The sequence below is a fragment of the Staurois parvus genome, unplaced genomic scaffold, assembly GCF_062004578.1.
Source record: "Staurois parvus isolate SC_StPar_1 unplaced genomic scaffold, SC_StPar_1.0 ptg000092l, whole genome shotgun sequence".
In the NCBI taxonomy this organism is placed as follows: Eukaryota; Metazoa; Chordata; class Amphibia; order Anura; family Ranidae; genus Staurois; species Staurois parvus.
In genome coordinates, this window is record NW_028317888.1 from 4138252 (window position 1) to 4162481 (window position 24230).

Sequence of the window (24230 nt, forward strand, 5' to 3'; positions counted from 1 at the left end):
CAGGAACTGGGCACATTAATAGGAAGTATATATTCGGACGGATCATTTTAATATGAGTCACACAAGACCTTACATTACTATATTAGTGCCTACAAGACAGAAGAAGCCGTCTCTTCCCTCCTGGGTGACAAGGGTGCGCTATGTTTGGTATCTTTGTGTTTGGAATATAATTCTGAATATTAATCTGCCAGTTGCTAGGATGCTGCCTGTACCTATTGGAGGTTATTGACCTTAGTATGACATTGGAAGGGATTTGGTCATAACCTTGGTCACCGCCTAACACCCCTCCCCAAACTGGATTATTGGTCATTTGTTCTCAGGAGACACCCCTTTAATATGGTAGAAAAAGACTGACAGCCTGGAGAAGACAGCTCTCATTTAACATCAATCAGAAAACATCTAACAGACTTGAGAGCCAAGGCAATCTTTTTGTTCGGACAATTGGACTCTGCTCAAACCAAGGACATTGCAAGTATCCGGCCTTCAGAACTCCTTTCTTTTATTTCTCTGCTGTTTTATTGTTCTCTTTATATCTTTGTTACATCTTTTTCTGTAAATGTTTTAATTGCACCATTTTGCTGAAAGGGAGATCTGCTGAGACGTAGAAATGGAAATGGGAGCTAATAGGGTGCAGGAGATCTGCTGAGATGTAGAAAGGGAAATGGGTGCTAATAGGCTGCAGGAGATCTTCTGACACATAGAGAGGGAAATGGGAGCTAATAGGCTGCAGGAGATCTGCTGAGACAGTGAAATGTGTATGAAATGGATGGATGTGCAGACACTCCCAGAAGATGATGTCATTATGAGTGGATTGATATATATTTTTGCATTGTCCCCCCCAGAAGGATCAGGTTTGGCGGGATCGCTCTCATTAGCTATACATTTGTATTTTGTGTTCTGTGTTTGTAAGACTTTTCTATATGTAATAAGAGATGTTTGTTGAACAGTTGGTTACATAAGAGTTACATTTATTTCTTCTTCCTTTATTCAGTAATGTTTCATCTCCCGTAGTATCCCTGTAAGGTACATATTATACAGGAAGGGGGATTATGGGATGGATCTCGGGGCTGCAGTTCCTCTGAACTCCACAAGGTGCTGATCTCACCTATACTCACACAGGAAGTCTCTATGGAATGCAGACAGGAAGTGATGTCAGGTACAGACAGGAAGTGATGTCAGGTATAGACAGGAAGTGATGTCAGGGAAGGACGGGAAGCATATCGGAGACGTTGCTGGACGTGACAGCAGAGGAGGTAATAAGATGTTTTTTCCTATTTAACCCCTGTCCATCCTCTTCCTCCATTGTCACGTCCGTCCTCTTCCTCCATAGTCACGTCCGTCCTCTTCCTCCATAGTCACGTCCGTCCTCTTCCTCCATAGTCACGTCCGTCCTCTTCCTCCATAGTCACGTCCGTCCTCTTCCTACATAGTCACGTCCGTCCTCCTCCTCCATAGTCACGTCCGTTCTCTTCCTCCATAGTCACGTCTGTCCTCTTCCTCCATAGTCACGTCCGTCCTCTTCCTCCATAGTCATGTCCGTCCTCTTCCTCCATAGTCACTGTGACGTCTTTTATCTCCAGCAGATGATGATACACACATATATAGTGTGGGAACCCAGATGAACCCCTTTAGGGGCAGAACATTCCCCCACTTCTGGGGCCGGAACATTCTCCTCATTGAGATAAATTCTAGTAATATGGTCCTCTAAACAAACAGCACTGACAATAAATAGACAAGACAAGGACCATCCTGACCATACATGGCCTACAAAGGGCAATGATGACACTACACAGGCAGCCAATGGGCAATCATTACACTATGCAGCCAACACAATGATGGAGTGCCGGGGTCAGGAGTATGGAGCATAGAGCCCCTTACATTGCTGCTCAGGAGGAAGGAAACATTCCTTTGTAACAGAAAATGTATATAAATCTGAGGCTCTCTTAGGAATGTCCGGGGGGGGGTTAAAGAATGAAAGGGGCTTTGGTGTCTCCAGACCAATCAGGTTTTATCCCGGACAGATTTATCAGTGACAACATTCTCCTTACATTAAACATTAGTCAGGAGCCAATTTGCACTCCAGAGAAGTTTTGTTACTGAGTTTGGACACTAATAAGGCCTTCGATGGTGTCCTTTGGCCTTGTTTTCCTGGGTGCAGAGAATGGGTGTCAGTGATGAGTGTTTATCTGGTATACTCGCCCTCTATGACTCTCCCATAACAAGGATCAGACTTCCCGGCTGTAACTCTGACTTTGTTACATTGGGTAGAGGTACCGTCATGGTTGTCCTCTGTCATCCCTATTGTGTGCGCTGGTGTTGGGACCTTTGGTGATTGCAATCAGATCACATTCGGAGATCTCTGGTTACTCTTTATTGGTTTCACCTTTCAGAATCTGTATGTATGCTGATGATGTAATGCTTTTCCTCACCAACCCGTTAGTATCATTGCCTAATCTATGCGCGGTATTGAACGACTTTGCTCTAGTGTCAGGTCTGTTCATGTCACTAAATCAGTGGTTATGCCATCAATGTTCCTGATTCCCTGAGTGCCTCTCTCCGTAGCTCTTTTCCATTTCGTTGGGCCACGGATCGGATTTCCTATTTAGGTATCAACCTCACTCCCAGATACTCGGATATGTTTGCTGCTAATTACCCCCCATGTGTGTGGCGCCTCTCTACTCTACTGAAGGTTTGCCGTGGGTACCCCATCTCCTTCCTGGGTAGAGTCACGGCAGTCACAATGAATATTCTGCCTAAACTACTTTATCTATTTACATCACTTCCAGTCTCCGTCTCGGAAATGTTTCTGGATCGCTTTCAGCGGCTGATTAACAATTTATTTGGTGTAATAAACGTCCACGTTTTACCTCATCGGTTTTGTACCGGTCACAACGGACGGGGGGCCTCGGTCTTCCCAATTTTTGGCTCTATTACCTTTCAGCGTGTTTTGCACAATTATCACAATGGCCGACTGTTAACTCCCAGATCCCGGGGGTTAGATTTGAATCTCAATCTATACGCCCATTTTATTTACCGGGAATTTTATGATCCAAAATCCTCCCTCGATCGTTAACGTTTTCTAACTCTGTTGTGGCCATTCATTGACAGTTTGGTCTCGATGGAAACTTCAATGAAATCTGGTCTCTTCTGTTTCCCCGGGTGTATCGTTTTTTGGTGACCCTAACTTTAGTACAGCATTTTCTTCTCCTCAGGCGTTTCGTTGGTGGTACGATAGATCCTTTATTAGGTTGTCTGACTGTCAAAGTGGAGGATCTTATATTCCCTTTGATCTGATGTGCAGACTTTCTGATGTTCTGCTTCGTGAATATCATCGTTATCGGCAGATTAGACATTTTTTAACTCACATTTTGGCCTTACACCTTCATCTCCGATTTCTGAACGTATCAGCCGTGACTCTCCCAGGGGCAAAGGTCTTATCTCTGATCTGTATCACCAATTCCTGGTCAGTCTCTCTCCCTCACCTCCTTTATAGAGACAAAAATGGGAGGAGGATAGTGGTATTACTTTTCTGGACGAGGATTGGGATTCCATGGTGGATAACATATGTAAGAGCTCTCAATCTCTTTCTGCCCGTGAGACGGCCCTCAAGGTATTAACCAGATGGTATTATACCCGTCAAGGCTACACGTTTTGTACCCACAAACGTCCCCGTTATGTTTCCGGGGCTGCGGCCTCACCGGTACTTTGGTACACACGTTGTGGGCTTGCACAACTTTATCCTTGGTGTGGGGCAGGATATCTGAGTTGGTGACTTCACTGGTGGGTGTTCCGGTACGTCTGACTATACAGTCTTCCTATTGGGAGCTCGTATCCCGGGGGTTCCTGATAATGTTATGACATTGATACATACTATTTGTATTTCTACTTTGTGGGCTATCGCCCTACATTGGGAATCTATCACTGTACCATTGGCCTCTGTATTACATAGAGTAGATGCTGTGATCTCATGGAGAGAATTCATTATAACTTACTGGACAAGATGCACTTGTCTGATAGAAAATGGGAATCATGGAAGGTTCAGAGACATTTACTACATGAATAGTGGCATTCCATGTGAAGGTTGATTGACGTGTCCTGTTCACACATATATCATTCAGTCTACTTTTCCCTTTATATTTCTCATGTACTTAGGATCTATTCTCCTTTCCTTTCTCTTCTTTTTTACCCTTTCTATATGATGGTGCCTTTCTGAATTGTACGATTCAAGTGTGCCTTGTTAATACTGTACACATTGTTTGACGCTGTACTGTTATTTTCAGTCTACTCTTTGAAAAATAAAATCGTTTGTAAACAAAAAAAAATGAAAGAGGCTTTATAGCAACTTAAATGTGTAATATGTGTAACATTGCGCTGTTTATCTCCTCCTCCCCTCCCCCGCCTGTCTCCAGTACCACACCCAGGGACTAGCAGGGAGGGGAGAGACCTTGCAGTGTAATGAGAACCGATTGGCTGCTCCTCAGGAAAGGGGAGTGTCCGGCTTATCCTTTCTCCCTTTCACTCCCAGAGCTGTTTTTGCATTTTTTGCACATTTAAAAATCATTTTAGCCCTAAACATGACACAAAACCCCCAAAATATCGATTTTCTGAAAGTAGAGACTTTAGAGAATAAAATAGTGGCAGTTCTATTTTTTTATGTCACACAATATTATCACAAAGTCTAGGAAATACCAAATTTCAGCAAAAAATACACTTAAGTTAATTTCAGGGCACAGAAAAGCAATAAATGACCCATTTATGTGTAATAATATAAAAGCCGAGGTTGCAGCGAGTAAATAGATATCCAACATGTCAAACCTTAAGTTGTGTGTGCTGAAATGGTGACAACCTTTAGTCCCCGGTATTATCTATAGGGGACACATTTATAGCCCCTTCTAGGTCATCAGTATAGAGTACGGAGGAGGTCTGCTCCTAGAATTATCCTCTCATTCTGGTGTGACCGGCGATATGTAACGTGTATCACAATCAATGTTATCACGTGTAGGCGCTCCAGCGTGTGCTCTTATGTTTGGGCGTGCATATATGTGGGGGTGGGGAGCCTCAACATTTTTTAAGGGGAGGAGTTATATACTTGGGTGTAACTTTAATTGTTTACAATTAAAAAACATTTTTACTTAAGGGGACAAAGTCCTCTATGAGATGACTTTTGATGACAGGTTCTCTTTATTGAGACATCCAGGGTCTAAAAGACCCCCAATGTCTCCCCTGTACTCCATTGGATGTAATGTAGAGCACATCGCACTGCATTACATTCTTTGCCGGCCTCGATGGTCGGGAAATCTGTCATAACGTCGGTTCTGGGTCAGGACAAGAAAGGAGTGAACATGTCCGGTCTCCTCCATCCCCTCTACCCTCCGACACCCGCTGACCCGGGCCCACAGATGGGGAAGCAGAGCCGGGGAAGCATAGTAGGTACAGGAGAGGTTCACACACACGGGGTGGCAGAGGCAGGCACCTGAAAGGAGAGCCCTGCGGCTTGCCCTCAGCAGGGATAAAGATTAAACACAATACTTGCCCGGCCCCCAGAACTACATGTCCCGGGCGTCGGGTGATGTAAAGTGACCATCCCTGCATGATGAGCCGACATTGACCTCACAGCACTGCCTCAGAGCAAACTAGTCATAGGAAGGATCAGATTTATCATTCCTTGTCTGCAGATCTAATACTCATCAAAACCAGTTCAGAGACCAAACAAACCCAACAGAGAAAAGGGGCCCCGGACCTCAAAATTGTAGTAAACACTAAACAGTCCAAACAAAATGTCTTCCCATGGGGGGAGTAGTTCTTCAATGTCCAGCAACCCTCCTATTCCCCCCTCACATCCACATCCTATTATTGTGTGACCAATACCATCCAAATCATTCTTACTTTCATTTCCCAAAGTTATCCGTCTACAAGGAGACCTGTATAGATCACATGATGGCACCAATGAGGATGGAGGAGGACCGGAGTCACATGACTGAGAAGATACTAAACCTCACCCTGGAGATCATCTACCTGCTGACCGGAGAGGTGAGGAGGATTCTGGGAGGTCACATGACATCACTCTCATCTCTATTAATAAAACACAGACCTGACCGGAGAGGTGAGGAGGATTCTGGGAGGTCACATGACATCACTCTTATCTCTATTAATAAAACAGACCTGACCGGAGAGGTGAGGAGGATTCTGGGAGGTCACATGACATCATTCATATCTATTAATAAAACACAGACCTGACTGGAGAGGTGAGGAGGATTCTGGGAGGTCACATGACATCACTCTCATCTCTATTAATAACACAGACCTGACCGGAGAGGTGAGGAGGATTCTGGGAGTCTAACATGATATTCCTATTGGTTCCTCAATACAGAGATTTCCTCTTCTGAAGTCAGGTGATCATATGACCATCACAGTGCCTCCATGTTGCTCCCTAAACCCTGAGAGACACAACATGCAGAAGATTCTAGAAGTCACCAAGAAGATGATGGAGCTGCTGACAGGAGAGGTGAGCGGTGCCGGGAATTCTGGGACATTCTCCAGTAACAGACAAGGGATGTGTCTGGATGGTGACTGTATCATTGTGTGTGTCAGGTTCCTATAAGGTGTCAGGGTGTCACTGTCTATTTCTCCATGGAGGAGTGGGAGTATTTAGAAGGACACAAGGATCTCTACAAGGACGTCATGATGGACAATCAGCCGCCCCTCACATCACCGGGTAAGAGGAGACTTTATTGTAAAGGAGAGAGCAGTACGGAGGATCCACCTAGATCCCCCATCATCTGATAAACACATAGAAACAATGGATTCAGTCAGTGTGTGTGTTTCCTACAGATGGATCCAGTCATGGGAACCCACCAGAGAGATGTCCCCGTCCTCTGTATTCCCGGGATTCCACACAGGAAGGTCACACCATCCCTCACCATCATCAGGTAGATGAGGAACAATCACTGATAGTATCATTAGGATCTGTACATTATCTGCATTGTTACCATTGATGTCATTTTTATTATATATTCAGAGTGGAAACCTGAGAGATCCTAAAGTTGAGGTTAAAGAAGAGATAAAAGAGGAGGAGGATGAGGATGGGGGGATGGAGGAGTCAGAGCTTCTAAAAGAACACAAAGATCTGTACCAGGACACCATGGTGGAGTCATCCAGCTGCAGGAACCCCCCAGAGAGATGTCCCCGTCCTCTGTATTCCCGGGATTCCACACAGGAAGGTCACACCATCCCTCACCATCATCAGGTAGATGATGACAATTATTGGTAGTTGTGATTTATACACAGCATGTTTGTTACAATGAATGTTTTATTATATCTTTCAGAGTGGAATCCTCGGGGATGATAATATTGATGTTAAAGAAGAGTATAAAGAGGAGGATGAGGAGTATGGAGTGATGGAGGAGTTTTCAGAAGGACACAAGGATATGATGGAGCCATCTAATACCAGGAACCCCCCAGAGAGATGTCCCCGTCCTCTGTATTCCCGGGATTCCACACAGGAAGGTCACACCATCCCTCACTATTACAAGGTTGGTGGGATGGAGAATCTAGAACATGGACTTGTAAAGATGATGTGTGGATTTTTTTATGTGAGCTTTTTTTTACAGATGATATTCTCTCTCATTTCCTTGATTTAGAGTGGAGATCCAATCGATATAGAATTTGAGGTGAAAGCAGAAGAAGAAGAGGCGTATGTGAGGGATGATCAGCAGTCTATGGAGGAGGATGGAATAACGGGGACATTTATAGAGGAGGACACTCCTACAGAGATCAGCACAGGTGGGTCATGAACACTAAATCCATTCCTCCACCCATACTGCTCACTGATTGGTCCAGAGTAGGGCGGGGACTGGGTGATATCAGCCTGTAATCCCCTGGTCACTTTCCTGAGCTGTGTTCCCCGTCCTGTATTCCTGGATTTCTCTCGGATAATCTTCCTTCTCTGTGCTGCAGACACAATTTATGTATCTAGACTGGATTTATGGAGGTTCTGGGGTTCAGCTGGCAGATAAATGTTCATTTTCACCATAAGTGTTACTAGACCTAGGCACCTGGGGTATGTGCTTTGGGTCTTCTGCCCCATGCCCGGGTCTAGTAAGATCTCTGACAGAACATTTCTCCCAGGGTTCCTTGCTCTGTGGTCTGCTGGCTGTGCCGGGTGGAGGGATATGTCTGTAGTGTCTCAGACACAAGTCACTGAGTGCAGTCTCAGGAGATGGGAGGCAGCGGTGTGGGATCTCTGCAACTTGTCTACAGTAAACATTTAATGTTCCACTGATTACTGAATACCAATATTATGAGTCCTGACCCTTACACTGTATAATTTATATTGTACATTACATACTCCTGACCCCTGCACTATATACTCTATGTTGTACATTACATACTCCTGACCCCTGCACTATATACTCTATGTTGTACATTACATACTCCTGACCCCTGCACTATATACTCTGTTGTACATTACATACTCCTGATCCCTGCACTATATACTCTGTTGTACATTACATCCTCCTGACCCCTGCACTATATATTCTATGTTGTACATTACATACTCCTGACCCCTGCACTATATACTCTATGTTGTACATTACATACTCCTGACCCCTGCACTATATACTCTATGTTGTACATTCCATAGTCCTGACTTCTGCTCTCCCCCCTCCCCCCACTGCTATATATACACATAATATGGATTCTCTTTTGTTCCCCCCATTTCCTACCAGCTGGACATTTTATATCGGATGATGTGATTGGAGCACAGACTTTTACATGGTGATAATAATGTGATAACATCCTCCAACTTTGGACCCTTAAACAGAAAGTGATAATGAGGGAGGAGTCAATACCCCAATGATGGTGGTCTTCAGGATCAGTCCAGTCTTCATCTTGGTTGTTCTCCCCCCATCCTCACTCTCTGACCTCTGGTGGGGCTCAGCCCCGCTGTTCTTCATGACTAAATCATGGACTAAATAAGGAAGTGCAGTACTTCTTGTGTTGGGAAGATGGTGATGAGTGATAGAGGGGGTGGGGACCCTCGTCCTATAATCCCCTCATCACTGTCCCTCCTATAAAAGACAGTTCTGGTTGTTTCCTCACTCTCTGACTAAGGTCCATGAATAAAGAAATGACCTGGTAGGAGATCAGAGGAGCCATTTCCTAGTTCCCTTGAGGGTGGAATTGTAAGCTCCTCAGAGACCAAGCTGCCTGATATGGGTGGAGTCCTGGTTTGGGGGAACCAATCAGTTCCTGTCTAGTAATCCTCTTTGTCTTTGTATTTTAGTCCATGGCCGGGAGATGATGAAAACCTCTGAGGATTGTCTCACTTTGTCTCCAGACTGGAAAGTAGAAGATGAGGACATCACACAGTATAGTCCAGGAGAAAACCCAGCTCCCTCCAATGTCCATCCGGCACCACCCAGTGTAGATGGACCATCGGATTCCTCGTATCCTGAGGAACCTCAGACTGTGCGGGACCGGGCCGGCCTTCCAACAAAGAAGATGTTCTCCTGTCCTGAGTGCGGGAAGAGGTTCCATGCTAAATCTGGTCTTAATGTGCATCAAAGATCTCACACAGGGGAGAAACCATATTCCTGTCCTGAGTGCGGGAAATGTTTTTCAGTGAAGTCCAATCTTTACAGCCATCAGAGATCTCACACAGGGGAGAAGCCATATTCCTGTCCTGAGTGTGGGAAATGTTTTGTAAAAAAATCAGATCTTGTTACACATCAAAGATGTCACACAGGGGAAAAGCCATATTCCTGTCCTGAGTGTGGGAAATGTTTTTCAGTGAAGTCTCATCTTTATAGCCATCAGAGATTACATACGGGAGAAAAGCCATTTTCCTGTCCTGAGTGTGGAAAATGTTTTTTACATAAATCAGAGCTAGTCAGACATCAAAGGTTTCACACGGGGGAAAAGCCGTATTCCTGCTCTGAGTGCGGGAAATATTTTTCAGTGAAGTCCAATCTTTCCATACATCAGAGTTCGCACATGAGGGACAAGCCATACACCTGTCCTGAGTGCAGGAAATGTTTTTCACACAAGTCCATTCTTCACAGACATCAGAGATCTCACATGGTGGAGAAGCCCCTTTCCTGTCCTGAGTGCAGGAAATGTTTTTTACATAGATCAGATCTTCACAGACATCAGAGATCTCACACAGGGGAGAAGCCTCATTGCTGTCCTGAGTGTGGGAAATGTTTTTCAGCGAAGTCCAATCTTTACATCCATCAGAGATCTCACACAGGGGAGAAGCCATATTCATGTTCTGAGTGTGGGAAATGTTTTGTACATAATTCAGGACTTGTAAAACATCAAAAGTTTCACACGGGGAAAATGGTTGGATGATTGATTGTCACATTCATCCAACAAATTTTCTATAAATAGCCCCCTTCTCTTTCATGGTCAGGCATGGCTTCATACTAATCCCTGAGATCATACTCAGACACGGATGAGTACAGTCCACACCGAAGGATATACGTTATTAACCCAACACCATTATACCAACCATTGATTTAACATTGAAAATACTGCATTTGGCCTTTACATGGTGCTAAGTGTCATAGAAATGATCACCATCTAATAGCGAGTCTGGCATTTTCCATATTAAATCAATTCAATCCATTTAAACAGCTCAGCAAATAGCCTACTAACATTCATTTCCCCATCCTATTCACACAGGAGGAATGGACATGAACTCTCACCAGGTGAATGGCTCTACACATTCTGTATGAATAGACCCCCAAATGTCAGGAGACGTTTCTATAAAGACGGGAAGTATGGAGCAGAGAAATGAAGAGACCTCCCAGCAATGTTATTACCAGGCTGCAGCTAGGGGGAGCTCTAATGTCACCCCAGCAGAGGGATCCCATCTAGCCCACATTAACCCTCTCACTGCCAGAGCTGTTTCTGCATGATTTTGCACACATGGGAAAATGCAGATTTTGGTCCTGAAGATGAGATAAACCCCCAAACATCTATTCTGTGACATCAGAGGCCCTGGAGAATAAAATGGTGGTGATTGTTAAGGTGTTCCCCGTACACAGATTCCCCTTCATATCCGTCTTTATTTCCTCCTTTCCCCCATTTTCTATGTTGGGATCTTTTCTACAATACTTTGTTATAATAATGGAACACGTTGTGTATTGTATTGTACACCAATAATAATGACTCCGCCCCCACATTCCAGACAAGGGATCTCCCTGACCAATCGGATTCCTTCCTTTACTGTTTCCTGATTTTTATGCTTCAATCTTGTTAAATGTAAAATTATAATAAAACATTTATTGAACAAAAACTATTGTGTGTGTCGGTGCAATGAGGGCAAACTTCAATATAGAACATTGCTCCTCGGTGACACCTCACACCCTTCAATAACGGCGCAGAGTGCGGGGGTCAGCAGTATATCATATACAGCCCACCATACAGAGTGCAGAGGGGGGCTGTAGTGTGTCCCCCCTCCTGATCCATACCAGGCCACATGTCCACAACATGGGGGTCACCTTACCAGGGGGGATTCCCCCAGGCATAGCACCTTGGCTTGTGGCTGTGGGGATCTGTGGGTGGGGGTCATATTGGATTCTGGAAGCCCCCTTTAATAACAAGGGGCCCCCATATACCATCCCCCCATGTGAATGAGTATGGGGTATATAGTACCCGACAATAGCACCAGCCCAATGACAGCTCCCTAAACTGTCATCATCTACATAAGTGAAGGGACAGGGATGGTGGGACCTTATTGCCCAAATGTGACCAGTGACCATATTTGGTCAGTGATGTCACTGCTATCCCCGCCCCCTTCCTTACATGGCAGGGATTCCCAATGACATCACTGATTCCTGGGGGTGTGGCCGCTGTACCCATCCATGTCTTCCTCAGGCACCAGTGACAGCGGGAAGCTGTTATATATAGAAGTGGTAGAAATGTCTCTTCTATATGTGATGATCGGCTCCTGCAAAACACGGGACCGGAACAGGCAAAGTTTGGTTTGTACTGTCGTCTCATCCCTACTCTCCGACAACTAAACCCAGAGATCATCCCAAGTGGTCATTGTATTTGTCCCTTACATTGGTGACCAATGGGAGAAGGACCCTCTTATATCAGTGGTCAGTGTAGTGGTCCCTTACATTGGTGACCAATGGGAGAAGGACCCCCTTATATCAGTGGTCAGTGTAGTGGTCCCTTACATTGGTGACCAATGGGAGAAGGATCCCCTTATATCAGTGGTCAGTGTAGTGGTCCCTTACATTGGTGACCAATGGGAGAAGGACCCCTTATATCAGTGGTCAGTGTAGTGGTCCCTTACATTGGTGACCAATGGGAGAAGGACCCCCTTATATCAGTGATCAGTGTAGCGGTCCGTTACATTGGTTACCAATGGGAAAAGGACCCCCTCATATCAGTGGTCAGTGTAGCGGTCCCTTACATTGGTGACAATGGGAGAAGGACCCCCTTATATCAGTGGTCAGTGTAGTGGTCCTTTACAAAAGACTAGAAGGTTTAAAAAGAACTAAATGTGAATGAATCACCAGGACCTGATGGCTTGCATCTGAGAGTCCTCAAGGAATGAAGCCAGGTAATTGATAGTCATTCCTCATCTTTAGGAAAGCTTACTGACTGGAATGGTGGCAGCAGATTGGTGAAAATCTAACGTGGTTCCAGTATTCCAGAAAGGACCGAGATACATATCTGGAAGCTCCAAGCCAGTCAGCCTAACATCAATAGTTTGTAAACTATTGGAGGGATGATAAGGGACCATATCCAGGAATTTGCTGATGAACATAGTATCATTAGTAGTACCCAGCATGGATTTATGGGAAAAGATCGTTCTTGTCAGACCAACCTATTAACAATCTATGAGGAGGTGAGCTGTGATCTGGATAAAGGACCCCCGTGGATGTAGAAGGAACGAGGATTGTGTCACTTCCAGAGTCACTCAGATGTAAACAAGCCATTTCCAGCTTGTGAAAGCATCAGAATGAACTGATCTTGGTTTGGTCGGATGTTTTTATGGTCAGATTGGGATCTGGGGTCCAATAGACCCCAGATGTCTCAGTAAAGAGAACCTGTCTGATAGCAATAAAAGTCCTGAAAAAAATTGGGACAGTGAAAAAATAGAAAGAAACTTTAAGAAATAATTAAAAAATGAAAGCACCCCCCCATGTTTGCACACAAAGGCTAACACATACGGAAGTCCACCATGCATTGTAAACGGTGTTCTCACCACACGTGTCTCCACACAGGTATGGCTGGAAATGTCAGAGTAAGAGCGATAATTCCGGCATCAGACCTCCTGTGTAACTCTACACTGGTAACCTGAGTGACACCTATGGGGGGTATTTAGGCCCTGTAGTTTGGCGCCGTTCCACTGATGTTTGTAATTTTAACTTCTTCAGCCCCAGCCACTGCATATGTATGTTTGCAGGGCGGCACGGCTGCACAAAGCCACGTTTTAAAACGTGGTTTTGCAAAACAGGTAGGGGGCACGCACGAGGCGCGCGCCCGCCCTACCTGTCCCGTGGGTGTCAGCAGCGGGTCTCCACCGCCGGGTCATGGACGGTCATTACCGGCCGTTTTCCCGCGATTCGCGGTGATCGCTGACAGAGAGCAGGGCTGCATTGTTTATACACAGCCCTGCTTTCTGTCAGTTGCCTGTCAGCTCGTGACAAGCTGAAGAGGGAGAGAAGAGTTTCTCTCTCTTGATCAGCCTGCCCCCGTCCAGCACACACCCCGCCCCCTAGTAAAACACTCCCCTCACACAGTAAACCCTAAAAATGTTAACCCCTTCCTCCCCAGTGCCATTAGTACAGTGTCAGTGTTTTTCTTTTTCACTGATCATTGTATTGGTGTCACTGGGGATGTCAGTGACCCCAAGTCAGTTCCCCCCCAGTGTCAAAATGTCCGCAGCAGTCCCGCCATAAGTCACTGATTGCCACCATTATTAGTATAAAAAAATTAAAAATCCCAGTATCTTTCCCGCCATTTGTAAACGCTTTCATGTAAACCAATTAATTTACACGTATTGAGATTTTTTTTTAGCAGAGACATATCGCAGAATGCATTTTGGATGAAATTTGTGACAAAATTTTATTTTTTTATTTTTTTTTACTGGACATGTTTTATAGCAAAAAGTCCAAAATATTGTTTTTTTTTCTCAAAATTGTCAGCCTTTTTTTTTATAGCTCAAAAAATTAAAAATGCACAGGCGATCAAATACCACCGAAAGAAAGCTCAATTTGTGGGGAAAAAGGATGTAAATTTAATTTGGGTGCAGTGTTGCATGACCGCGCAATTGTCAGTTAAAGTAACACACCGATGTAACACAAACCTCTTCTGTAACTGCTTCCTGACCACCCTACAGCAGAAATACTGCTACAGGGCGGCATGGGTACGCAAAATCATATATATATATATATAGGTGATTCGCGCTCCCGTGGTTTTCACACCCCTCCCAGATAGCATCAGATTGCCCGTCAGTACACCAGTCATCACATTTAACCACTTGATTGCCAGGTGCACGCTCATGTACAATAAACCTCCATTGCTAGTATAGTGTCTGAACGGGTCAATATCTTTGATCAGGTCAGCACTATACCAGCGTTCACATTAGTATAGCGTCCCCAAAAATGCAGCGTTAGCGGGATCAGCCCCAGCACCTGCCAACACCTGTGTTTAGCCCCTATGCTTACTCCCCCTTCTCCCCCAGCAAGTGTAGTGTCAGTAGGTCACTGTCACTTGATACATTGCACACAAAACCGCAGTGTTGGCAGAATCAGGCCTGATCTCTGTTAGCACTTGTCGATAAATATTGATGACTCTCATATGCAGCAGAGTGCCAGTACTAGTGCCACGCTACCTTTTGGTGAACTGGAGAGTACCAGCGGTCTAGTACATCCTGGTCTTTCACATACCTTCTTGATTTTTGGAGCTGTTTTTCACAAAATATCTGTATGCGTTGATTGTGGATCAAAGCATTTTAAATGCACAACAATTTATCGCTGCCAACCCAAATTCAAACTTTGCCAGACCATTCGCATGGAAACTCATTACGGTTTTCAAATTTACATTTTTTGGGGGCCTAACCCTCAACATGGGTATTACTAAAAGAAATGAATTGCGGTTGTATTGGTCCGCAGACCCGATTCATCATATGCCGTGTTCTCTGCTGCCATGGCCAGGCATAGATATGAGAGTATAATGTGTTTTATGCATTTCAGCGACAATACACTCTGTCATCCTTGGGGTGACTCTGAATTTGACCGGCTCCACAAAATTCAGCCCCTCACAAATCACCTTAACTAAAAATTTGCAGATGTCTATACTCCCTGTCAGGAATGGACTCAGCACTGGTGGTGGGACTCACCTGCCGTGTGGGCTGCAGTACCAGGGCTGACCAGCGGGTGCTCTCAGCAGTCAGAAGCTCACTCCTGCAATCAGCCAACACCTGGGGCTGATTGCAGAAGGTGTATTTAAGGAATGGCCAGACCTGCAGTCAGTGCCTTGGTGTATGTTTCCCATGAGCCCCTGTACCTGCATCCTGTCTGCTTCCTTCTTGATTCCTGATTCTGCTTTGATCCTGACTCTGAGTGAACTCCGCCTGTCCTGACCTTGGCTATTTCTGACCACTCTTCCGCTCTCTCCTGGTACCCTGTTTGCCCGTTTGCTACCGACCCGGCCTGCCCGACTACGTTAATTTGTATATATGGTTATCTGTTGGAGTTTGGGTTGTTTGCACTGTGTTATGTTTACCTTGCACTGTGTTTGTGTTGCTTAGTCTTAATAAATTGTCTTATTTACACTATACCTGAAGCCTGCGTTTCCCTGTGTCAGTCCACACACCTCTGGTCATACCTGGAGCCTTGACACTCCCCAGCAAAACATCTGCGTTGATGAGTCCTTAATTAATTTTTCTGGCCTCCTTGCATTCAAACAATTTCTCCCCAGCAAGCGTGCCAGATATGGGGTCAAGATGTAGAAGACCTGTGAGAAGACAACAGGCTATACTTATAAGTTTCGGATTTACGAGGGAAAAGATAGTCACGTGGAGCCCCCCGGATGCCCAGACTACATGGGGAGTAGTGGCAAGATAGTTTGGGACTTGGTGTCACCATTTTTCCATATGGGGTACCACTTATACGTGAACAATGTTTATTCAAGCGTGCCACTATTTATACATTTGTACAATCTTGGAACTGGGGCATGTGGCACCATGTGACCTAATGTGTGCCCACCATTAGAAGTGGGTGGATGCAGGCGGTATATTCTAATGGTGGGCATACCACACACTTTTTCTGCCAGAGATTTCTTCTCATTTTTTCATTCAGTCCACAGGCTGCATACAAAAAAAAGAATATAGTATATATACCCAACAAGGACCAGCAACGTACTGGTACATCACTGGACTTTGAATGGTTATACCAGGATGATGCCTACAGCTGCAGGCCTCATCCTGGTATTGTTTTTTTCAGCCAGCGATCGGCTTTCATGTAAAAGAAATCCTAGTAGATAATTAGCTGCAGGATTGCTTTTACAAGCAGCGGGAGATGATGCCCCCTCCCCCACTGCCTTCCAAGGTTTTCTCGGGCAGTCCCGTGCCATCAGGGGAACCTGAGAATGTAGCCGGTGTTTCTGCCAGCTGACTACGGAACTGATTGGAGACCAGAATGGTGCCAATCATCTCTATAGTCTAAGAATTTGGAAGCTACAAGCATTTCATCACTTCAGTTTCTCAGGATATAAACAGCACCATTTGTAAATTGGGAAAGCATCTGATCACACCGATGTTGGTTTGATTAGATAATGTAAGGGCAGAGGAGATATCTAGAGGCTGATAGACCCCAGATTTCTCAAAAAAGAATATATGACAATGCCCACTGAAGTTATCGGGGATATTTGTATTCCCTGTTATAGCATTAAAAGTGATAAAATACAAAAAAAAATTAAAGGGACAGTGTAAAAATAATTTAAAAAATCTAAATAATTAAAAAACAAAATTGCCCCTCCCATGCGCGCACACCTGTGTGCACAAGCCTTGACCCTGTGTCGGTATGTAAACAGCGGTTGCACCATACATGTGAGGTATTGCCTTGAACGTCAGATGAAGGGCAGTAATTCTAACACTAGACCTCCTCTGTAAATCTAAAATGGTGCATTTTAAAGGCTTTAAAGCGTTGCCTATGGATATTAAAAATGTTTGCAGTTTGTCGTCATTGAACGGGACATGTGCAGTTTTAAAGCATGTCATGTTTGGTATATATTTACTCGGCATACCATTATCTTTTAGATTTTACCAAAAATTTGGCCAATATATTGTATTTTTGTGCATTAAAAGTTAAAAAAGTTAATTTTTTTTAAAATTTGCTTTTGAAAAATCGCTGCACAAGTACTATTTGCCATAAAAAATTGTAGTACCCACCATTTTATTAACTATGGTGTTTGCTTTAAAAAAATATATAATGTTTGGGGGTTTAAATTAATTTCCTAACAAAAAATACTGATTTTTTTTCATGTGAACAAAAAGTGTCAGAAAAGGCTTGGTCTTCAGGTGGTTAGAAGAGTGAGTGATGTGTGGCATAAACTTCTAATGCTGGGCATAAAACGCCCCCACCCCCCAAAATGACACCTTTTTGTAAAGTAGTCACCCCAAACTATTTGCTGAGAGGAATGTTGAATCAATAGAAGAATTTATTTTTTTACCACAAGTTTTTGGAAAATGACAAAAAAAAAATATATTTTTTTATACAAAATTGTCACTTAAATGATTTACTGCTCACACATGCCATGGTTATATGTGGAATTACTCCCCAAAATACATTCTGCTACTTCTCCCAAGTATGGGGGTACCACATGTGAGAGACTTTTTGGCAGTCTAGCCAAGTACAGGACCCCAAAATCCAATAAGCACCTTCAGGCTTTTAAAGGGCTTTATTTCCTCATTACACTTCCTCACTACCTATCACAGTTTTGGAGGCCCTGAAATGCCAGGATAGCACCAAACCCCCCCAAATGACCCCTTTTTGGAAAGTAGACACCCCAAGGAATTTGATAGGAAGCATGGTGAGTATTTTGCAGATCTCATTTGTTGCCACAAGTTTTTGGAATAATGAAATTTGTGAAATGAGGAAGTTACACACCTTCAGGCTTTCACAGTGGTCATTGGATTTCAGGCTCCTGTATGTGGCTAGACTCCCAACAATTTTCACACATGTGGTATCCCCATACTCAGTAGAAGCAGAAGAATGTATTTTGGGGTGTAATTCCACATATACCCATGGCTTGTGCGAGAAATATATCATTTAAATTACAACTATGTGTAAAAAAAAAAAAGGTTTTGTCATTTTCCAGAAACTTGTGGAAACAAAAATCTTCCATGGACTCAATATGCCTCTCAGCAGATAGCTTAGGGTGTCTACTTTCCGAAAAGGGGTCATTTGGGGGTGTTTGTACTATCCTGGTATTTTAGCACCTCAAGAAATGTGATGGGCAGTCAGAAAGGAAAAGCTGTGTAAATTCCATTATCTATACCAGTGGTTCTCAACCTTTCTAATGCCGCGACCCCTTAATACAGTTCCTCATGTTGTGGTGACCCCCAACCATAAAATTATTTTCTTTGCTACTTCATAACTGTAATTTTGCAGTGGGAGGAATAGTGCCTCATCATTGGTGTCAGTGGGAGGAATAGTGCCCCATCACTGATGTCAATGGGAGGAATAGTGCCCCATCATTGGTATCAGTGGTAGGAATAGTGCCCCATCATTGGTGTCAGTGGTAGGAATAGTGCCCCATCATTGGTGTCAGTGGTAGGAATAGTGCCCCATCACTGATGTCAATGGGAGGAATAGTGCCCCATCATTGGTGTCTTTGGAAGGAATAGTGCCCCATTATTGGTGTCAGTGGGAGGAATAGTGTCCCATCATTGGTATCAGTGGGAAGGCTAGTGCCCCATTATTGGTGTCAGTGGGAGGAATAGTGCCCCATCATTGGTGTCAGTGGGAGGAATAGTGCCCCATCATTGGTATCAGTGGGAGGAATAGTGCCTCATCATTGGTGTCTGTGGGAGGAATAGTACCCCATCATTGGTGTCAGTGGGAGGAATAGTGCCCCATCATTGGTATCAGTGGGAGGAATAGCGCCCCATCATAGGTATCAGTGGGAGGAATAGTGCCCCATCATTGGTATCAGTGGGAGGAATAGTGCCCCATCATTGGTGTCAGTGGAAGGAATAGTGCCCCATCATTGGTATCAGTGGGAGGAATAGTGCCCCATCATAGGTATCAGTGGGAGGAATAGTGCCCCATCATTGGTGTCAGTGGGGGGGGGGAATAGTGCCCCATTATTGGTGTCAGTAGGAGGAATAGTGCCCCATCATTGGTATCAGTGGGAGGAATAGTGCCCCATTATTGGTGTCAGTGGGAGGAATAGTGCCCCATCATTGGTATCAGTGGGAGGAATAGTGCCCCATCATTGGTATCTGAGGGAAGGATAGTGCCCCATTATTGGTGTCAGTGGGAAGGATAGTGCCCCATTATTGGTATCAGTGGGAGGAATAGTGCCCCATCATTGGTATCAGTGGGAGGAATAGTGCCCCATCATTGGTATCAGTGGTAGGAATAGTGCCCCATCATTGGTGTCAGTGGTAGGAATAGTGCCCCATCATTGGTGTCAGTGGTAGGAATAGTGCCCCATCATAGGTGTCAGTGGGGGGAATAGTGCCCCATCATAGGTGTCAGTGGGAGGAATAGTGCCCCATCATTGGTATCAGTGGGAGGAATAGTGCCACGTCATTGGTGTCAGTGGGAGGAATAGTGTCCCATCATTGGTATCAGTGGTAGGAATAGTGCCCCAATCATTGGTGTCAGTGGTAGGAATAGTGCCCCATCATTGGTATCAGTGGTAGGAATAGTGCCCCAATCATTGGTGTCAGTGGTAGGAATAGTGCCCCATCATTGGTGCCAGTGGTAGGAATAGTGCCCCATCATAGGTGTCAGTGGGGGGAATAGTGCCCCATCATTGGTGTCAGTGGGAGGAATAGTGCCCCATCATTGGTGTCAGTGGGAGGAATAGTGCCCCATCATTGGTGTCAGTGGGAGGAATAGTGCCCCATCATTGGTGTCAGTGGGAGGAATAGTGGCCCATCGTTGGTGTCAGTGGGGGGAGGAATAGTGCCCCATCGTTGGTGTCAATGGGTGGAATAGTGCCCCATCACAGGTGTCAGTGGGAGGAATAGTGCCCCATCATTGGTGTCAGTGGGGGGAATAGTGCCCCATCATTGGTGTCAGTGGGGGGAATAGTGCCCCATCATTGGTGTCAGTGTGGGGAATAGTGCCCCATCATTGGTGTCAGTGGGGGGAATAGTGCCCCATCATTGGTGTCAGTGGGAGGAATAGTGCCCCATCATTGGTGTCAGTGGGAGGAATAGTGCCCCATCACTGGTGTCAGTGGGAGGAATAGTGTCCCATCACTGGTGTCAGTGGGAGGAATAGTGCCCCATCATTGGTGTCAGTGGGAGGAATAGTGCCCCATCACTGGTGTCAGTGGGAGGAATAGTGCCCCATCATTGGTGTCAGTGGGGGGAATACGGCCCCATTATTGGTGTCAGTGGGAGGAATAGTGCCCCATCATTGGTGTCAGTGGGAGGAATAGTGCCCCATCATTGGTATCAGTGGGAGGAATAGTGCCCCCATCATTGGTGTCAGTGGGAGGAATAGTGCCCCATCGTTGGCATCAGGGGGAGCAATAGTGCCCCAACATTGGTGTCAGTGGGAGGAATAGTGCCCCATCGTTGGTGTCAGTAGGAGGAATAGTGCCCCATCGTTGGTGTCAGTGGGAGGAATAGTGCCCCATCGTTGGTGTCAGTGGGAGGACTAGTGCCCCATCGTTGGTGTCAGTGGGGGGAGGAATAGTGCCCCATCGTTGGTGTCAGTGGGGGGAGGAATAGTGCCCCATCGTTGGTGTCAATGGGAGGAATAGTGCCCCATCATAGGTGTCAGTGGGGGGAATAGTGCCCCATCATTGGTGTCAGTGGGGGAATAGTGCCCCATCATTGGTGTCAGTGGGGGGAATAGTGCCCCATCATTGGTGTCAGTGGGAGGAATAGTGCCCCATCATTGGTGTCAGTGGGAGGAATAGTGCCCCATCATTGGTATCAGTGGTAGGAATAGTGTCCCATCACTGGTGTCAGTGGTAGGAATAGTGCCCCATCATTGGTGTCAGTGGGAGGAATAGTGCCCCATCATTGGTGTCAATGGTAGGAATAGTGCCCCATCATAGGTGTCAGTGGGGGGAATAGTGCCCCATCATTGGTGTCAGTGGGAGGAATAGTGCCCCATCATTGGTATCAGTGGGAGGAATAGTGCCACGTCATTGGTGTCAGTGGGAGGAATAGTGTCCCATCACTGATGTCAATGGGAGGAATAGTGCCCCATCATTGGTATCAGTGGTAGGAATAGTGCCCCCATCATTGGTGTCAGTGGTAGGAATAGTGCCCCATCATTGGTGCCAGTGGTAGGAATAGTGCCCCATCATAGGTGTCAGTGGGGGGAATAGTGCCCCATCATTGGTGTCAGTGGGAGGAATAGTGCCCCATCATTGGTGTCAGTGGGAGGAATAGTGCCCCATCATTGGTGTCAGTGGGAGGAATAGTGCCCCATCATTGGTGTCAGTGGGAGGAATAGTGCCCCATCGTTGGTGTCAGTGGGGGGAGGAATAGTGCCCCATCGTTGGTGTCAATGGGAGGAATAGTGCCCCATCACAGGTGTCAGTGGGGGGAATAGTGCCCCATCATTGGTGTCAGTGGGGGGAATAGTGCCCCATCATTGGTGTCAGTGGGGGGAATAGTGCCCCATCATTGGTGTCAGTGGGGGGAATAGTGCCCCATCATTGGTGTCAGTGGGGGGAATAGTGCCCCATCATTGGTGTCAGTGGGAGGAATAGTGCCCCATCATTGGTGTCAGTGGGAGGAATAGTGCCCCATCACTGGTGTCAGTGGGAGGAATAGTGCCCCATCATTGGTGTCAGTGGGAGGAATAGTGCCCCATCACAGGTGTCAGTGGGGGGAATAGTGCCCCATCATAGGTGTCAGTGGGGGGAATAGTGCCCCATCATTGGTGTCAGTGGGAGGAATAGTGCCCCATCATTGGTGTCAGTGGGAGGAATAGTGCCCCATCATTGGTGTCAGTGGGAGGAATAGTGCCCCATCATTGGTGTCAGTGGGAGGAATAGTGGCCCATCGTTGGTGTCAGTGGGGGGAGGAATAGTGCCCCATCGTTGGTGTCAATGGGTGGAATAGTGCCCCATCACAGGTGTCAGTGGGGGGAATAGTGCCCCATCATTGGTGTCAGTGGGGGGAATAGTGCCCCATCATTGGTGTCAGTGGGGGGAATAGTGCCCCATCATTGGTCTCAGTGGGGGGAATAGTGCCCCATCATTGGTGTCAGTGGGGGGAATAGTGCCCCATCATTGGTGTCAGTGGGAGGAATAGTGCCCCATCATTGGTGTCAGTGGGAGGAATAGTGCCCCATCACTGGTGTCAGTGGGAGGAATAGTGCCCCATCATAGGTGTCAGTGGGGGGAATAGTGCCCCATCATTGGTGTCAGTGGGAGGAATAGTGCCCCATCGTTGGTGTCAGTGGGGGGAGGAATAGTGCCCCATCGTTGGTGTCAATGGGAGGAATAGTGCCCCATCACAGGTGTCAGTGGGGGGAATAGTGCCCCATCATTGGTGTCAGTGGGGGGAATAGTGCCCCATCATTGGTGTCAGTGGGGGGAATAGTGCCCCATCATTGGTGTCAGTGGGGGGAATAGTGCCCCATCATTGGTGTCAGTGGGGGGAATAGTGCCCCATCATTGGTGTCAGTGGGAGGAATAGTGCCCCATCATTGGTGTCAGTGGGAGGAATAGTGCCCCATCACTGGTGTCAGTGGGAGGAATAGTGCCCCATCATTGGTGTCAGTGGGAGGAATAGTGCCCCATCATTGGTGTCAGTGGGGGGAATACGGCCCCATTATTGGTGTCAGTGGGAGGAATAGTGCCCCATCACTGGTGTCAGTGGGAGGAATAGTGCCCCATCATTGGTGTCAGTGGGGGGAATACGGCCCCATTATTGGTGTCAGTGGGAGGAATAGTGCCCCATCATTGGTGTCAGTGGGAGGAATAGTGCCCCATCGTTGGTGTCAGTGGGAGGAATAGTGCCCCATCGTTGGTGTCAGTGGGAGGAATAGTGCCCCATCGTTGGTGTCAGTGGGGGGAGGAATAGTGCCCCATCATTGGTAATAGTGACACCAATGATTGGGCACTATTCCTCCCACTGACACCAATGATACTTACCTTGCTGACCCCTGCTCCAGCCTGGGCTCGCTCGCTCCCTCCCTCTCCCATGGTACAAACACTTACCGGTCAGATGGCTTCCTTCTCCAGCCGCTTTCCTCCTCTTCACTCGCTCGTGCTTCGCGGTGCCGCTCGGCTCCTCCTTTCCAAGCTCCACCTCCTCGCTGGTGATTGGCCGCCTGTGTGCCTCTCTTGAGCTACAGTTCCGGCGGCCAATCACCGACGAGGAAGGATTGATCCCGGGGGTGTGTCCAGATGACAGGGACGGCATGTCATCCCGCCCACACCTGCAGACGGATCAAGGAGCGGTGTCTCGGTTCCTAAGGCCATCGGAAATATGTGTTTTCCGATGGTCTTAGGCGACCCCTGGGAAAGTGTCGTTCGACCCCCAAAGGGGTCGCGACCCCCAGGTTGAGAACCGCTGATCTATCCCATAGTTTGTAGACATTATAACTATCACACAAAGCAATCAATATACACTTATTGGGATTTTTTTAACCAAAAACATGTAGCAGAATACATTTTGGCCTAAATTTATGACAAAATGTTAGTTTTTTTGGATATTTTTTATGACCGAAATGAGAAAATATTTTTTTTTTTTAATTTTTCTTCAAAATTTTCTGGTTATAGCGCCAAAAATAAAAACTGCACAGGTGATCAAATACCACCAAAAGAAAGCTCTATTTGTGTGAAAAAAAGGATATAAATTTAATTTATGTACCATATTGCATGACCGCGCAATTGTCTGTTAAACTAGCGCAGTGATGTAAAGTAAAAAATGGCGTAAATTCCATTATCTCTCCCATAGTTTGTAGACGCTATAACTATCACACAAAGCAATCAATATACACTTATTGGGATTTTTTTTACCAAAAACATGGAGCAGAATACATTTTGGCCTA

At 45.9% G+C, this 24230-nt stretch overlaps 1 protein-coding gene and 1 pseudogene across 1 annotated transcript; one reads left to right on the forward strand and one right to left on the reverse strand.

Annotated features, from left to right (window-relative positions):
* LOC149468162 (uncharacterized) overlaps positions 1-24230 on the reverse strand; it is a 174628-nt pseudogene that overhangs the window by 55148 nt on the left and 95250 nt on the right.
* On the forward strand, positions 9291-11210 carry LOC149468165 (uncharacterized). Its single transcript, XM_089670620.1, has one exon. The coding sequence runs from the start codon at positions 9301-9303 to the stop codon at positions 10351-10353; it is 1053 nt and encodes a 350-aa protein (XP_089526746.1). The 5' UTR covers positions 9291-9300; the 3' UTR covers positions 10354-11210.

Bases quoted from the DNA above. Each gene is read 5' to 3' on its own strand.
- LOC149468165 (XM_089670620.1), top strand. From the start codon at position 9,301: ATGATGAAAACCTCTGAGGATTGTCTCACTTTGTCTCCAGACTGGAAA.